At 34.5% G+C, this 16589-nt stretch overlaps 1 protein-coding gene across 1 annotated transcript in view; it reads left to right on the top strand.

Annotated features, from left to right (window-relative positions):
* Positions 1–6308, top strand: part of LOC129894689 (uncharacterized) — a 32995-nt gene extending 26687 nt beyond the window's left edge. Inside the window, exon 3 of the mRNA XM_055970350.1 lies at positions 6029–6308. Coding sequence (XP_055826325.1) covers positions 6029–6308 — 280 coding nt within the window. The remainder of the gene's footprint in view (positions 1–6028) is intronic.
* The last annotated feature ends 10281 nt before the right edge of the window (positions 6309–16589 follow it).

The following is a 16589-nucleotide window of genomic DNA, read 5'->3' as shown; positions in this document are numbered from 1 at the left end:
CTAGTCTTATAACTCATAAAAGTCACCACATAGGAATGGTAGACTTTATCAACAATCACAAAATTTCCCACGAAAGTAGAAACATGAACATAAACATCAAGACTCACAAATCATGACCAGATTAATAAAAAATAAGTAGACACATAAGAAAAGGTAGAACTAGGATAAAAAAAAATGTAACCATCTGGTCATAAATAAGAGTGGTAACTCTAATCATTGTGTGAGATGCCTATGTCTCAAGTCTACATGGGAATGCATAGAAATGAGTCATATATCCTATCTGTGAGTCGCCTCTGTTGGGATGAGTACTACCTCTACCTAGATGACCACCATCTCTACCTGTTGTGTGGCCACCCTACCCAAGTTAAGGGTGATCTCTGCTAAACAACCTCCCTCTTCTACATGATGAAACTATAGCTTGAGAATTATGTTGATGCTGAGCTACCTTCAAGTCTATCTAAGTGTAGCACACCACTTACAAATGTGCCCTAGTAGACCATACTCATAGCATACTCGGTCCAAATTTGACCTTTACATTAAAGTAAAAGAGGTGGAATATCCCCTCGATCCTAATGGCTGGTGACTGACCGTAAATGGACCCCAAGATGATATATGCATAACAGACTAAACAGGACATCTAGAATACCTCTGAGAAACTAGTACCTTTGAAAAATATCCACCGATGCTACCACCCTTTTGGGCCTTCTTGTCTATAGACTTAGCATAAATTTTTGCTTCACTCCCTCTACATTCTTAACATGCTCAACCACCTTCTAAAATATTTTACCAGAAGATACTATTTGTAAAGCTATAAGATAAAGTCCCACATTCATACCCTTAACAAACCTTATGATCTCAAGAGCCTCTAGGGGTGGAAAGGACCGAGTCCTAACTTGTAGTTGTTCATAAACTAGATCTCTAGCCTCTACAGGATTGTTGCTCTCCTCTTGCCTCTAACACCACCTCTAACCCATCCTTTACTATGAGTCATGAATATCGACAGGATCGGGAACCTTATCTCTCGCTTCACCTGAATGTGTTCTCACCATCAATGAGAGAAAAGGGTGAAATAGTTAAATACTAATTTGCTTAATCAGATACTAATTAAAATCAATTAATAGCACAAAGTCAAGAAAGAAGTGGTTTTCCTAGTGTCTTGTAACCTCTCAAAGAGCGGTATAGACATCTTAGTACCATTTTGTAAGACTCTACTAGACATGTCTTCGTATGAGGTTATGGACAAACCTAGAATTTTGACACCAACCTTGTTATAACCGAAAGCGCAATAGCTGGTACCCACACCAACCCCTCTATGGGCAAACTAATTACTTAATATGTAACTCATGCAATTCCTAAGTATTTAAATAGGTTATATAAGTAAAAAAAATATAATTGAAGTATCAAAATATAAATAAATAAATAAATAATAGCAGAAGTCAACTAATACATTCTGGAATCCAAAAGTCATCATACTAAAACTCTAACTAAAACAATCTAAGAGTAGAAAATAATAACTAATGAATAAGGTGTCTCAATGTCTAGAAGAAAGACATCATGTAAGACCCCAGAAGTGGGAAAGTTGATTAAAAAAAGACTCAAAAATTTACAGCTTTTGGACTTCCATGAGGCCCTTCACGGGCCGTAGGAAACACCACGACCCATGGAAAGGGATCATGGAAGTGGTATAATAAAGGGATCATGTGATTAGTGTGATACAGACCCCCATACTAATCATAAAAGGAAACACGACCCATAAAAGAGTCCTATGAATGGGAATGTGGAAGATATAATGCAAATTGAGGGCCACGACAGGGTCTAGGACCTGTAAAAGCCTTCACGACCTGTATAAACCCTCCTTCAAGCCCCCTCACCTAACCCTTGTTCCCCTTCAATCCTACGGATGCCCAGACGATCTGTAGTGATCTTCATAGACCGTAAAGGGTGCCCGTAAAGTGTCCTCCGCAAGGTTTTATGTGGTGTTTTGGATTTTTCATTGTTTTAATTAATAATTGGGAATTTTTAGGCCTTTTCCCATAAACTATAAATATTCAAACCCTTTAAATTTCCCCCATTCTCTTATTCACCTAAAATACTCTAAGGTTCACAAGGATTTTTCTCTCAAGGTTTTCTTCTCCATCAATCTAGGGTTTCAAGAGCTCAAGTTTCCTTTTTTAATTTAATAGCTAAGGATCATCGAGGTATGTGGAAATTCATCCATGGATCCGATTTATCCATGGAGTCCCAAAGATTTTCTCAATTATCCTTCTTATGAATTATTTTCTAACCAGTTTTGATAAAATTGCATTGAGTCAGTTCAATTATGATTTACTTCAATGTCAATGATTTAATTATGCATGGTTCAAGTTTAATTTCATTTTTCAATTGATTTTACATGGATCCATGCATTATTCTATTTTTAAGTATGAATTTAGGGAATTTGATCATGGATTTGATGAAGAATTTATGAAAGTAATGAATTATGTTTTCAAGGATGTTTCAAGTAAGTATAAATGGTTGTGAATGGATTTATAACACATTAATGTAAGGATGAACATTTTTCTCACCTACCTACAGATTCATCAAGGTGAAAGGTTTTCTCATGCTTGTATGAATCAAGACTTTAAGGATCTATTCTTATGTTGTATTTTCTTATGTGGATGTAACACCCCCTAAAACATTGTATGTAGTATTTCAATTATCGATAAAAATGATATTACTTCTATATTTTGGGTATTACTTTTCATAGAGAAGTCCAAATTAGGTGATTAAAATTTATAAATGACCTTAACGGCATTACCTACAACTTTCATGAAAACCATATCTTAAGATTCGGAGGATACGTACGTCAAACAAATTAATTTTGGCAAGACATGATGTAGTGACGAAATGGAGTATTTGTAGAAGAAAAATCATATCTCACAGTAGGATGCTCCAAATCAGTTGATTCTTAAGCAACATAAAAATATACTTCTAGATCTACAATTCATATAAGACATCAAATCCTAATTATGAAATTATCTTATTCAAACACAGCTCCAAAAAAGGGTATTACGTTAAAAGAAGGTTCATCTCACCAATTATTGAAAGATCTAGATCCATTTGACATCACCTATGACATCAATAGTTCTTCATTTGACATCATGAGATCACAATCCTCCATTGAATTTTCAACATCATACTTTGTAAAAAAAAATTATTGTTAGGTCTCTCCTCCACACCTATAAATATCCACCTTATTTCCTCATTTTATTCATCAAGCTTTCTCAAGCAACTATTCTCTCTATACACTTCTTTACTCATTCTCAAATATAGTTTTAGTTTTTAGTAGTGTAGAAAAACTATTCCGGCGATTATTATACTCTGGGTAGTACACAAAATACTCCGATGGGGAGAAAAGGCTAGGGGTTCAAGAGTGGTCATTGATTTCCTCAATTTGTAGTAAAGCTTCAAATTCCAGATATGTAAGGATATTCATAGCATTAGATTGAGTTTGTCCATTCGCCCAATATTTAAATTCATCGTAATTGAGTTATAGTTGAGTTTTACTCAAATATTGAATTATAAATGAATTAATTTTTCTTCTATTGAGTTAGATATATTTATGCATTGATATTATTATTATTTTTATCTCTCATATTATTAAAATTATTGTTCATGGCTACTTTTCCATGAACCCTAATTAATTTGAAGTTTATGAGTATTTTTACACGGCTTTTGAGTAAAGATGTTGGTTTTTAATATTTATTGATAAAAAGAGTGATTTGAATTAATACTATATATGTATTTTATTGAGTTTTGAAAGATCATTAGAATTGAGTTTAAATGAATTTGAGTAAATGATATTTTGATGAGATGTAAATAATGTATTGAAGTGTAATGATTGATGAAGAGGTAATAAGATTAGTTTGATGTTTTTCCAATAAGACTAGATGATGATGTTAATATGAGCACATATTTTGGAAGTAGTATTGAGCACCGAGTTGAGTAAGAGTTTAATTGACTCAAACCTCATAATTACATAGCCAACATAGGATGGAGGCTATACCTCTTAGGTCCCAAAAAGAGGACTTCAATAATTGGATCCAAGATGGTGATGTCCTTTACCCTAGCAAGGTATTGGATGGATGTAATAACGACATCGCTTCGTTGTATCATCACTAGATTATAAGTGATGGTTTTCGGTTAGAGAAACTCCCAACTGAGTAAGCATTTCTTATTATTATTATTTTTAATCTTGCATTACATATTGATGTTGAGATGATGTTGAGTTCTGAGACGAGTCTTCCTGAGAGGAGTTTCTTGATATATGTCCTTACTTTCCTGCCATTTTACATACTTGTACATGTACTGATGTCATTCGACCTGCATTATTTTATGATGCAAATATAGGTGTTATAGATCCTCAACAGACGCATCGTTGAACATCATTATCTTCCATCTATTTGGTGAGTTCTTCTTGTATTCGTAGGAACTCTTTATCCTTTTATTATTTTTGAGTATTATGTTTCTTTTGAGGTAGACATAGACATGTCATTGGAATTGTATGATAGTGTTAGAGGCTTCATAGACATAGTTCGACGATGTAATTGGAGTAGTTCTCCTTTGAAACTATTTTTTCTAAGGATTATTTCTTTCGTTTGATATTGATGATGGAGAGCCCACATAAGTATTCTTATTTTCACTTAAGTCTTCCACTGATGAAAGAATGAGTGAGGAGACCAAGTGGTTTCTCTTAGAAGCCAGAGATGGTTTCTGAGTGCTGGCCACACCTAGGGTACTCTCTCGGGGCATGACAGTGGATTGGTATCTATTATGCCTTTCCTAATGACTATTTTATGAGAAATAATTTATGTATTACTTTGAGAGTATACTTAGAACTGAGAGGACCCTAGGATAGAGTCACACCCATCAATAAAGGCATGAAACCGTTAGTAGCAATCTCATTATCCCATAACTATGTGCCACCGTAGGAAGAAGGATCACCCGTTAGTAGAGGCTTAATTCCTTAGGATGGGTCACCCATTAGTAGAGGCTTTATTTTTTAAGTATCTTAGTGTATCAACTTATGCTATTGACGGTTCTTGCCTTGGCAAGTATGGATCACCCTCTCTTTTCGATGTGTGAGTCAAACATTAGACTCCATGTTATAGCTCACATAGTTTTTGTCGGTTAACAATATCTCTCACAAAGACTTATAACTCTCACTATGGCTTATTCTCTCACTATGTTACGTTTTGACTTATGATTTTCTTACATGTTTTCATGGACCATGTGTTATGTTTTCCATGATGTTTTAAAGGTTTTTAACTATGTTTAGCTTGGCCATTATATTATCATGACTTATGAAATGCATTGCATATTCTCCATAATTTGTACATTACATGAACTGAAGCATACTTTGTCATCATTGTCTCATAATATAGGGTCTGACTCTCATCCTCTCACATATGTCTAATTGGTGATCTACTCAAAGTTAGCTTTTGGTGAGTCGACATCATTCTAGAGCGAACTCGTCACATTATTTCCCTATTCTCATCCTAATGTTCTTTTATTATGTTGGTGAGTTAGGAGTTTATCATATGCCTCATCTAAAGTTAGTAAATGCATGTCTAGACTATATGAGTATGTTTAAGTCATTTGGCATTTCTAATTGATTTCTCCTAATTTAGAGATTCATTATATTGAGACTTTTCCGCAGTTTAAGTTATTTTATATTTCATGCTTGTAATTGTTATGCTATGTTTGTTAAAATGCTTGGTTTGAGTCCTTCGGGATCCTAACTGTTGTGTCACACCTAGGGCCTAGATTAAGTCATGAAAAACTTGATATTAGGGCACAGATTTCAAGTATCTTAGGGTGTCTGACATACCGCATCGAGTATAGTCTTGCTCATGGTAGCATGTCATATTTATGAATGAGAGGCTTTGAGTTGTTTAGGAAACTTCTGTTATTTCATCACTCTTAAGTCATGCGATAGAGTTGAGTCACATAAGGTTTTCTTTCTAACTTTTTTTCTTGGCGATTACAGAATGATGCATCTACATAGAGTTTACGTTCGAAGGAATGCTAATATGAATGAGAAGAAAAAGGCTCCACAAGCTCCCAATGATCCCTTAACCAAGCAAGTCTCTCACGCCAAGTTTAGATTGGCTTTTCAAGTGCTTGCCCAAGCTGTGGTGGCACAATCCAACAGTGAGGTGGTTGCTATCATAAACCCAAATATGAGTACGATGGCTAGTAGGGTGTGTGACTTTACAAGGATGAATCCTACAGAGTTCCATTGTTCTAAGATGGATAAGGATCCATAAGAATTCATCAAGGGTACTTCTAAGATTATGGACATCATGGGAGTTACCTCGATTGAGAAGATGGACTTAGGCGCTTACCAATTGAAAGGACTGGCATAAATATGGTTCGACCAATGGAAAGGAGTGAGAGCTAGATATATGGGTCCTTTAAATTAGGAAGGCTTCAAGGGTGCTTTTCTAGATAGATTCTTTCCCCTTGAGTTGAGAGAAGCTAAGGTTCAAGAGTTCATAAATTTGAAGCAAGAAAGTCTGAGTGTGAGGGAGTATGCTTTGAATTTTACCTAATTAAGTATACTACGTTCATGGTTGTCGACATTAGATCTCGTATGAGAAAATTTGTTTTGGTTATCTCGGACTTAGTGGTTAAAGAATGTAGAATAACCATGTTGATCAAGGAGATGGATATCTCAAGGTTGATGACACATGCCAAACAAATAGAGGAAGAGAAGCTTAAGGAGAGTGATAGGGAGACTAAGAGGGCTTTGACCGATAGTGGTTCATCTTTTGCTAGTGATTCGGTGCCTAAGTTCAACAAGAATAAACTCCCTTCCCCACTTGTCAAAAATATGGTAAGAATCACTTAGGGGAGTGGATGGTCGGCAAGGATGGGTGTTATGGGTGTGGGTGAGGTTGGATATTAGATGAGGTATTGTCCAGTGGCTTCTAGGAGAGGTAGGGAGATGGATAGGTCTGCTTCTTCTATTCACCCAAATAAGAAAGGTACTTAATCTGATCTTAGTGGTATTCAGTGCCAGAACAAGTTTTATTCTCTTCAGGCTGGACAAGATAGGGAGAGCTCCCCTGATATGGGCATTGGTATGTTATAGATCTTTCAATTTTGATGTTATTCTTAGTATGGTTAAGTTTCAATTTAGATGAAATATTAGCTACTCATGTCTACTCCTTCGAATTCATTTATTTTAGTTAGTCTCATGTTATCTTATGCATGTATGTTCATAAAATGAGAATTAAAGTCATATTTTAGCTTGGGGTGGATTACTCTTTGATTTTATGCATTTTGATATGTTTGGCATTCATGTTGGGTTGTTATATCTCCTTTCCTACTCTATTCATGCTACCTTAAGTCTCATTCGAGAATGAATGTTCCCAAGTGGGGATATTGTAAGATCCTGAAAGTTGATTAAAGAGGCGACTCAGAAAATTTGCAGCTTTTGAACTTCCATGAGATCCTTCACAGGCTATAGGAAGAACCACGACCCATGGAAAGGGGTCGTGTAAGTGTTCTGACAAAGGGGTCATGAGGTAAGTGTTATACGGACCCCCATATGGACCATGAAAGAAACCATGACATATAAAGGGGCGTGTAAAAGGGAGTTTGGAAGATGGAATGCAAGTTGAGGGCCACTACAGGGTCTACAACCTGTAAAAACATTCACGACCCATATACTCCTCCACTGTCTCATATGAGAATTCAGGTCACCAAGCTTCTTATTCATATGGAATTGGGATGTTGCCTTTGCAAATGTATCAAGGCTGAAGACTAGTAACTCTTCCATATGAACCTTAATCTTGTGTCATTCTTTCTCTATTCTAAGGGGAAACAATTTAACAAAAATGTAGATGATTTGGGTCAACAACGAACAACCCAATAACCTCCCAAATTAGCCACAAAATACAATTCCGTCAAAAAGGTGTATCGAATTGGCACAAAAACACTCTTCTACTGAGTTCCATTATGATTTGTTGGGTTTTTTTGTTGAATTTTGAAGATGGATTTTATGAAGATGAAGAAGAAACACCTTTGAGGTAGAGGATGAAACAGGATTGCTTTATTGACTGCTAGGTCTTGTTCTTTTTTTATTTATTTGTACACTGATTTAATTCGATAGAACAAGGAAACATGGTGTGATTTTTGTACAACCCAATTTGAAAATCAGATTGAAACAATACTGTGGATTTGAAATCTAATTTTTTAAGAGAACACAAAACTTGTTTTGCTAGAGAAATGGAGGAACAAGATGAAGAAAATCCTTGATCTTGAAGATTTGCTTTGATATTTTTGGGAGGGGAAAGTAGTGCTACGGTGGAGAAGACGGTGAGGTCAAAGTGAGGTTTGGGTTTTTTTTTGGTATGAGTTTATTTAGTATAGTGGATCGTGTTTGGGTTAAAATAGATAATTCGGTTCAATTGAAAGTGGATTAATTTTGATTGATTTGGGGAATTCTATCCAAATAGGGGTACGAGTGAAAAGTTTATTAACTGTAGGGGTATTAATAACTCTATTTTAATGGTAAGGGTAAAGTCAACTAATAAATAAAAGTTGAGGGTATTTTTGACCCTTTTACCTAATTTCTAACCCTAGTTTTCATGAAATTGCGTTGGGTCAATTCAATTATGGTTTACTTCAATATCAATGATTTAATTATGCATGGTTCAAATTTAATTGCATGTTTTCAATATATTTTACATGGACCCACGGATTATGTTATTTTCAAGTATGAATTTATGGAATTTGATCATAGATTTGATGATGGATTTATGAAAGTAATGGATTATGTTTCCAAGGATGCTTCAAGTGAGTATAAATGATTTTGAAAGGATTTCTCACACATTCATGTAAGGGTGAAAGCTTTTTCTCACCTACCCACAGATTTATAAACGTGAAAGGTTTCTTATGCTTGTATGAATCAAGATTTAAAGGAGCAACTCTTATGATGTATTTCATGATGTGGATTGGTATCTATTATGCCTTTCCTAATGACTATATTATCATAAATGATTTATGTATTCCATTGAGAGTATACTTAGCACTGAGTGGACCCTAGGATAGAGGCACACCCATCAGTAAAGGCATGAAATCATTAGTAGCAGTCTCATTGTCCCAAAACTATGTGCCACCGTAAGAAGAAGGATCATCCGTTAGTAGAGGCTTGATTCCTTAGGATGGATCACCCATTAGCAAAGGCTTTATTCTTTAAGTAGCTTAGTGTATCCACTTATGCTATTGACAGTTCTTACCTTGGCAAGTATGGACCCTCTCTTTTCAGTGTGTAAGGTAAACACCGGACTCCATGATATAGCTCACATAATTTTTGTCGGTTAACAATATCTCTCACAAAGACTTATAACTCTCACTATGGCTAATGATTCTCTCACTATGTTACGTTTTGACTTATGATTTTCTTACATGTTTGCATTGACCATTTGTTATGTTTCCCATGATGTTTTAAAGGTTTTTAACTATGTTTATCTTGGCCATTATATTATCATGACTTACGAAATACATTGCATATTCTCCATAATTAGTACATTATATGTACTGAAGCATACTTTGCCTACATTGTCTCATAATGTAGGATCCGGCTCTCATCCTCTCGCACATGGCTAATTGATGATCTACTCAGAGTTAGCTTTTGGTGAGTCATCATTATTAAAGGAAAAACTCATCATGTCATTTCCTTATTTTCATACTTATGTTCTTTCATTATATTTGGTGAGTTAGGAGTTTGTCCTATACCCCTTCTAAAGTTAGTAGAGGCATTTCTAGACTATATAAGTATGCTTAAGTCATTTGGCGTTTATATTTGATTTCTCCTATTTTCGAATTCATTATATTGAGACTTTTCCTCAGTTTAAGTTATCTTCTATTTCATGCTTGAAATTTCCATGCTATGTATGCAAAGAGGCTTAGTTGAAGTCCTTTGTGATTCAAATTGATGTGTCACACCTAGAGCCTAGCTTGGGTCGTGACACATTAAAAACAAGGAAGATTTGCAGCAACTTGGATGAAAATAGTTTGCCCTCAGATCTGGACACAACATGACTAAATACGGGTATGCGTGGATATCTCTGAATCATAATCTACACTCGAAAGAAAGTGTAAGAGTAGCATCAGTACTAAGGGTGGCAGCGGACCAGTTTTTCTTCGGTCCGGTCTGGTTCCAGTTTCGATTAAATCGGTACCAGCTGACCCGGTAATATATGGTATCGATACGGATCATGAGATTTTACCCTATTTACCCGGTGTTGTTTGAACCCATTCTGGTCCGGTTTCAGATCGATTTTAACGGTAATATTTCAATGACCCCTTTTTAAAAATTTCTGAACTGCTTGTAGTCGTATTTTCCCTTTTCTCAATTGTGAACATTGGGGTGGGCACTAATCGATAATTAAAGCCACCCACCCCTATAACACCCCGTGTACCCTCTTAACCCCCTAATACTATAAATATATCCCATTTTTTTCTATTTTTCTCATAAATTCACAAAATATTTCATTAACATCTTACAAATTCTCTCAATTCTCAAACTTTCTTGTTGATTACTTGATTATAAATTTTATATTTGTTCTATTTGTTAATTGGAGTTCGGAGAGTTTTTTAAGTAATTTGCAAGCTTCAATTGGCATCTCTCAATTTCGGCTTTTGGTTATACGTTTTTTTACATAGACGTTTGGTATATTTGTTCCAACTTTAATCTCTTTATTTGTTTATTTCTTAAGTTACTATATTTTATTGTTATATTTATATTTCTTTTTTTATTATATTTTAATTATTTTAAACTTTAAATATGGATTCACAAAAAAATATGGAAAAGGAAACCAACTAATATCCGCCAAGAAAAAATCTACTGGTAGGGGTGGAAGTATGTCACGATCCGACCTAGGGACTAATTGTAAACAGCGATCAAAACTCTGAAGGACTCCAACCAAGTCTCTTGACATATCATAAGCATGCATAAGGTAAAGTAAGTGCGAAAATAACATAACAAGAGTCTAAACATGATCATAAAAGAAAGAGTAAACTTGACTACATAGACTCCATGATATAGGTCCAACAATTGTCTCTACTACATAAGAAGGGCGGGGGCTAACACATGTCCCTAGATCACCCTCAAAACAAAATATAACAAGTCTTTGAAGGAACTAACACTCTCATAACTAGTCCCCGATAGATGAGGACTCATCCAAAACACTTCGTCGGACGGAGACTCTACTAGCCACGTGTGATAGGAACATGATCCTCTACCCCTACATTATGAGATAATGTAGGAAATAATATGTGTTAGTACATTTGAATGTACTAAATATGAGGGCATGACATGCAATATAATTCATAGGATATATTGATCAATTAAAGTAGATGATGAAAGAGAATGATAAACGTCATGAGAAAACTATAATGATAAAAGCATTTAAAGGACATAGTTAAAAACATGAAGATCGTAAAGAGCATATACATATGTGGGATAGAACCATAATCGACAATAAGACCATGTGAGCTATAAAATGGAAACCCGATGTCTCCCAATACAATGAAAGAAAGAGGAATCTACTTGCCAAGGTAGATTCGACCCTGCTAGGCGGGCCATGTACATACGCTATATGTGGATATGATAGCTAAGCCATGAAGGCAACCTATGGTGGCACGTAGTTTAAGGGACTTGAGGCTACTACTAAGGCTTTTGTTAGGGCCCCCACCTCAAAGTACTCTTGGTGCTAAATCAAATCTCACGAAATACATAACATAGTAATCATACTTTACATATATCATAAACTTTATAATACATAGAGTAGCTCATTTTCATGTAATACTTGCAATGTGAGTATTAGCCTTTCAACATTACAATATCATACTTGCATAATTCATGTCATTAGGTTCCTAGATCACCTTGGGCCCTAAGTCACCATTCTTCATAACTTGCATAAAATTCATAGCTTGAACATAATTGTGCTTCATGATCATGATTCATACTTGAATTTAGAGTAAAACTCATGTACATAGTCAATTTGAATGAAAACCACGATAATACTTTGAAATTATTGTATTCATAATCATACATCATATATCATCATTGAAAATAGCTTCATGCATGAGAAATCATAATTCAACTTTGAAATCATGTAATTCATGTAGAAACATACTTATAATGATTATTTATAATGATTAAAAATATAATTGAAATAGCCAAATGCAATTCATCAAATTAGGGTACCAACCCAATTAAAATTCATGAGATTTTGAGTAAAAACCTTGGACTCCATAGGTGAAAGGGATCCATGGATCAATCCCTATATACCTTGATTGAATTTGAACTAGGAATTGAAAGATGAATCTTGTTCTTGAAGAAACTCTAGCCAAACTTGATGAAGAAGATAAACTCTTGAAGTAATCCTTGAGAGAAAAGTCTTAAATGTGTTTGGAAATTAATGAGGGAAAAGAATATTTTTAGGAGTATTTAGGACAATTTCATATTGAATCTAGTCTAAAACAAGTCCACATTTATTAATGAAAGAATAGGAAAATGACAAGATTACCCTTCATTTAACTGGAATAGGGACTCACCACGGAGGATCCATCACGGTCCATGATGCTTGTCATGGCCCATGGTGGTGTCCGTGATGTTGGACTTGGGCTTGAATTCCGAAGGTTATAGGGAAAGGGTTTCAAGACTTCCTCCACGGAGACCTTCACGGTCCATGGAGAGAATCACGGTCCGTGAACCATGGTCGTGGTGTAGGACATGCAGGGTGGTCTGTAGGAGTGACCACCACAGAACCTACCACGGTCCGTGAAGGGCTACACGGCCCATGGTGGTGAGGCGTGGTCCTTTCCTTGGAATCTTTTTCTGAGGTCTGAGGGGGGGGTCATCACGAAGGGCATCACGACCCGTGGTGCTCACTATGATTTGTAGTCCCTTCTTGCCATCCCTTCCTGCAGGTCTGAGCTTCAGAACCACTACCACGGTGGCTCACCACCGGACGTGGTGCGTACCACAACCCGTGATGGCCTTTTTTGGTCATCACCTGGTGCCAAAAATTATAGGTTTGAGTAATTTCATGTTTTCTTCCTCGTTTTTTGACTTTTCAAATTTTGGGGTCTTACAAAGTAGTTCTAGACAATTGCCATCTAGATTTAGAATTAATGCAGATGATTATACTTACATTGATGAAACTACTTTTATATCACGTCCAAGTCCTGTAGATTTTAATTCCGATAATGAAATAGACCAAGAGACATTGAATAGATGTTATACTAATTTTGAGGAAGAATTAGATGAAGAAGTAGAAATACAAGATGATGACACCCTTACTAGTTTAGTTATAGATTTACCGCAACAAAATAATCTTCCTCCTTTACCTACATTTTCTAAGGCCGCGACAGGACGTCCTAAAAGATCTTTAGTTTGGAAATTTTGGTACAAAATGCAGAAACAACTACTGCTCAATGCATTAAATTTAAGAAAGTGATGAATCATTTGACTACAGGAACGCATGGGGAACAAGACGACTTAGTACGCATTTGAGATCGTGTAATAAAGCATTTTCTCATCTAGAAGCTATTAACAGGGTTAAAAAAGGAGGTAAACCACTATCGAAAGAATGTGTACGAGGTTCTAACATAGTTCAAAGTCTGTTAAATATGTCTAACCCGACTAGCTCAAGCACACAATGCACATATAATAAAAAAATGATCGTCAAGAATTAGCTAAAATGGTTGGTGTTTGTGGTTTGCCTTATAGTTTTCCTTCACATGTCATATTTATTCTTTATATTCAACAAGTGTATAACCCCTCTTTTCATGATTTTTCAAGAAATGCCATTAAAATGATATTTTTAAATATCAAGCTGAACATTGCCATTATCTTTGTTGCTTTTTTGCTTGTTTTGATGCTATAATAAGTGTTACTTCTGATATGGATCGTAGTCCTAATGGTAATGGTTATTTTACTGTTACTGCCCATTAGATTGACCATGATTGGATTATGTAAAAATGAATAATTGTTTATAAATATGTTGAAGAGAGTAAAACTGATTCTTATATAGCCACAAAAATAGATGTTATTTTGTAATATTTAAAATATGTGATAAAATAATGAGTGTTATTTAGATAATGCTTCTAATAATTTAAAAGCTATTGATTTTCTAAAACCTAGAATTTGTCCAATTGATAATGTTGTTTTTCATATTAAGTGTGCTGCACATATTTATAATTTAGTAGTAAAATATGATATTTTTAAACTTGGAGATTCTTGTAACAAAATTAGAATTGCTTGCAATTGGATTTTTAAATCTAAAATAAAGCCTAGAATTATAGAATTCAAAAATCGTTGTAATGAATGTGATTTGAAATATAGAAAAGTTTCAAAAGAAGTGTCTACTAGATGGAATTCATTATTTGAAATGCTTGAAGTTGTTTATGTTTATCAATCTCCGATACAATTAGTTTTTAATGCTCATAATGCGGACCCAAATTTAAGACTTGGTAAAGAAGATTGGGAAGAGGTGTTTGCAATAAATTTCCGCAGTGCTGAAAATTAACTGCAATCAAAATAAATAAAAGAAAAAATAATTTTATTGATGAATCTTTAATGAGTACAATTTTGTCATTCTCTTGATTCTTCTCTCCTAATATGTTTCTGTAATTCGGGGGCCGGCAGTAGCGTATTTCTCGAATGTAGGAGGATGTAGACTTCGCTGAGATGTGTATGATCTTTGAGAACGTCTGAAAGTACTTCATCGTTTCAAGTCGATCTCCGGGAAGAACTCCGTTAACCACTCCTTTGAAGAACTTATGTAGTTGATGTTGTAGCTTTTCGCCAATGCTTGCAGAATGTCCTCAGAAAATTATGTAACCCTCCTATTTATAGTTGTAGGGGGGAGGCAGTCCAAATATGGATGAACTATTTTTTCTTCTTCTGATTGGTTCATGTAAGTCTTCAAGTTTATCACAAATACTATATGATAAGGTTGTTTTTTGATTGGTTGTTGAACTTTGACCAGGATCGCCACATCATTTGAACACGTGGCATCCTCTTCTTGGTCTTTAACTTGACGAGGATGCCAAGTCATTTTGACACGTGGCATGAGCTTGGGCCCCAAGATGAACTGACCCTTGGACTTGAATTTAATAAAATGGACTTATGCATTTGTGAAGCCCAAATAATTATTCAACCTAAATGAACATGAATTTAATCCAAATTTTGTATGAATTAAATTCAATAAAATTTACGTGTCTATAAGAGAAAAAAGAACTTATTGATTTTTTAAGAATTTTTTATATAGCTACAAATGTTATTTTTGGTCAATATTATCCAATTATTTCTTTTGTTTTAATAAATATTTGTGCTATTTCATCCCAATTTGCAAAATATAAAAGAAAAGATAAGTTTAGAGAATCAATTGAATTTATGATTGAAAAATTCAAAAAAAATCTTATTCTTCAAATTTATTTGACTACTACTTTATTTAATCCATCTTATAAATTAAAAGTTGTTGAAAATGTTTATGCTAATTTAGAAATTCAACCTGATAAAATTCCTAGAGTTGAAGATTATAAAAGTAGCATAATAATAAAAACCAAAAAACTATATGATATATATAGAGTCATGTAAATAAATGTTCCACCAGTTATACCTCCATCTCGTAGACCTAGAAAAGATGATATAGATGATATGATGGATGATTATCTTGGTCTTGAAACTTCTAACAATAATGATTTTAATGAATATATTAATCGGAGACCGAAAAAGATTAGAGATGAACATGGATAACCTCGACTATTATAGTGGTGGAGGAATCGTGGAGAACATTTTTTGAACCTTGCTAGAGTTGTTCGAGATGTGCTAGCGATTCAAGCACCATCGGTAGCTTCAGAGCAAGCTTTCAGTGCAGCGAGATTTCAAATTGGAGAACATCGATATTCATTATCAAAAGATAGTTTAGAAATATCGGTGTTGTTTCGAGATTGGATTAATGCCGAAAGACGGAATTATGGACTACCAAAATTATCCAGTCAAGTAGAAGACGAAATAGATGAAATACTTGGAGAAAATAGTGATGATGGCATGGCAGCAATGGAGGAATAACGACAAATACAAGTTCCAGATAATGTTTCCCAAGAAATGATAGAAAATTTAAGAAAATAATATTTCGGAAATTACAGATATTAGTATAATATTCAAGACCTAGTTGAAACAGAACCGTTCCTAGAAGATGGCTTCATATATTAGGTACTCTTTTTAGTATTTGTAATTGTACAAATACAAATAAATGGTTATTCGCCTTGATTTTCTTTTAAAATATTCTTTTAATTAATGCAAGTGTGTAACGCATTATAAAGTTTAATTTTCAATATTTTTTTTAACATTAGCCTATTACAAAATTAAATTTAAAGCTCCTATTGTTACTACTTTTTATTGTTTAAACTTTAAACTTTAAACTTAAACTTTTCTTAAATTACAATTCTTACAAGTTACAAGTTTCAAATTGAAAGTTTTTATAAAAAGTTACAAACTTTTTGTAATAATATAATACTAAGTT

This window comes from Solanum dulcamara, chromosome 7, assembly GCF_947179165.1.
Source record: "Solanum dulcamara chromosome 7, daSolDulc1.2, whole genome shotgun sequence".
NCBI lineage: Eukaryota > Viridiplantae > Streptophyta > Magnoliopsida > Solanales > Solanaceae > Solanum > Solanum dulcamara.
This window is presented reverse-complemented; position numbering and strand designations above follow the sequence as displayed.